Below are 1,708 nucleotides of genomic sequence, written 5' to 3' on the forward strand. Positions count from 1 at the left end.
AGAGTGGTTTTCTTTCATCTTTACTAATCTGTAGAGGAGCATCTGGGAACGCCATAAGATTGGACTCCTAATATAGTCCATGGCCTATGAAGACCTATTTATAAAACTTCTAAAAAGGTTACATGAATATTTTGTCTCAAATAGTATATAATTAGAAGTTTTAATCCCTATTCCATGATGACATCTTTGAGCTTTAACACATCATAAATTAAAAGTATTTTATATAAGTTAATTTTTTTAAGCATCTTAACATAAAATATTATTAAATCAAAAAAACCTGATTTAAATAAAATACTTCTTTTTAAGTTCTTTTTTTAATGTGTTTTATCTACCCTGCCCTATACACAAGCGTGGAGGCTGCTCTGACATGCTGTAATTAACTGAGTCTGCTGGAGCGTGGTAGTTACTGCACTCTAGCCAGCCTCTGTATCTCATGTATCAGCATCCCCACACTTCAGTAGGAGTCTCCAGATATCTGACCAACCCCACCAGAATCCTGTTATAAAAACTAGACCAATGTGCAGGTGTTTACATATATTTTTTAAAGAGTTTTACTGACAAGTTTCTGTGGAACCATTTTTTGATGCATCTTTTTTTATTTAACAGAGAGAGGGGGAGCTTTCTTAACATCTTTCTTATATTTTCCTTTTGTTTTTATGTTTGTAATACTTACATTCTGCTCCTGATCTTGTTGGTCTTGTGAATTAGAATTGAAATTGGAGTGTAGGGGTTACAGAACTAAAAATGGCATGTTATTCAGGTACTGCAGGTATTTTGGTTAAGGTATCTTGAAAAATAAATCTGGTTTAAAAAATAGTCAACTCATATGCTGGAGTACTTTTCTGACTATATTGTTGCTGTTTCTTATAGACGACTCAATAACAATGAATTCACGGTACTAGAAGCTACTGGGATCTTTAAGAAGCTTCCTCAGTTGCGTAAAATGTAAGTTTATTATCACTAAGAACCTCTTTTCAAATAGTGTCTTAGTTTATTAGTATACTTTTCTATAACTTTGTTATCTCACTTCACATTAGGGCTGTGCAAAACAAAAGCATTCTGTTTTGACCAGTGTTTTGATGTTTTGACAGAACAGTGTTTTGTATCAACTTTTGTTTCAAGTCAAAATGGCTGTACCATTTCGTTCTGTCAAAATCTTTTGCTGTTTCGACCCTGTTTCAACATTTCGCCCATAGGAGATCATGGGGAAGGTCAAAAGAGGCTATAACTTTGTTCTGGCCAGATTTGGATGAAACATGGCAGAGTGGTAGCCCGTTCTAAGGGCATGACATGTGCCAAGTTTCAAGAAGATAGGTGCAGGGGGTTCAGAGAAACTGCATCCCAAAATTCTGAAAACAAAACTAGTGTCACGTGTATGTGTTAAGACACACTGGGGTCAAGACTTCAGGGGTGGTAGCCCCTGCTGAGGCCACAAAGCCTGCCAAGTTTCAAGCTGATAGGTGCAGAGGTTTGGGGGAAACTGCACCTCTAGCTGCTGACAGGCAAAACTTGTGACAGATGACACTGTGTGGGTTAAGGCGCAGCGGGCTGAAAACTGCAGGGGTGGTAGCCCCTGCTGGGGCCACAAAGCCTGACAAGTTTCAAGGAGATAAGTGCAGGGGTTTGGGGGAAACTGCACCTTAAGCTGTGGACAAGCAAAACTCGTGACATGGGTACTTGTGCAACTGTGTCTGTCTTGGGGAAGGGG

At 38.6% G+C, this 1,708-nt stretch overlaps 1 protein-coding gene across 1 annotated transcript in view; it reads left to right on the forward strand.

Annotated features, from left to right (window-relative positions):
• The window catches only part of SLIT2 (slit guidance ligand 2), a 629,104-nt gene that overhangs the window by 518,919 nt on the left and 108,477 nt on the right, over positions 1 to 1,708 (forward strand). Inside the window, exon 17 of the mRNA XM_019526063.1 lies at positions 871 to 945. Within this exon, the coding sequence (XP_019381608.1) occupies positions 871 to 945 (75 nt within the window). The remainder of the gene's footprint in view (positions 1 to 870; positions 946 to 1,708) is intronic.

This window comes from Gavialis gangeticus, unplaced genomic scaffold (genome assembly GCF_001723915.1).
Source record: "Gavialis gangeticus isolate Ggan-Ray unplaced genomic scaffold, GavGan_comp1, whole genome shotgun sequence".
Lineage (NCBI taxonomy): Eukaryota > Metazoa > Chordata > Crocodylia > Gavialidae > Gavialis > Gavialis gangeticus.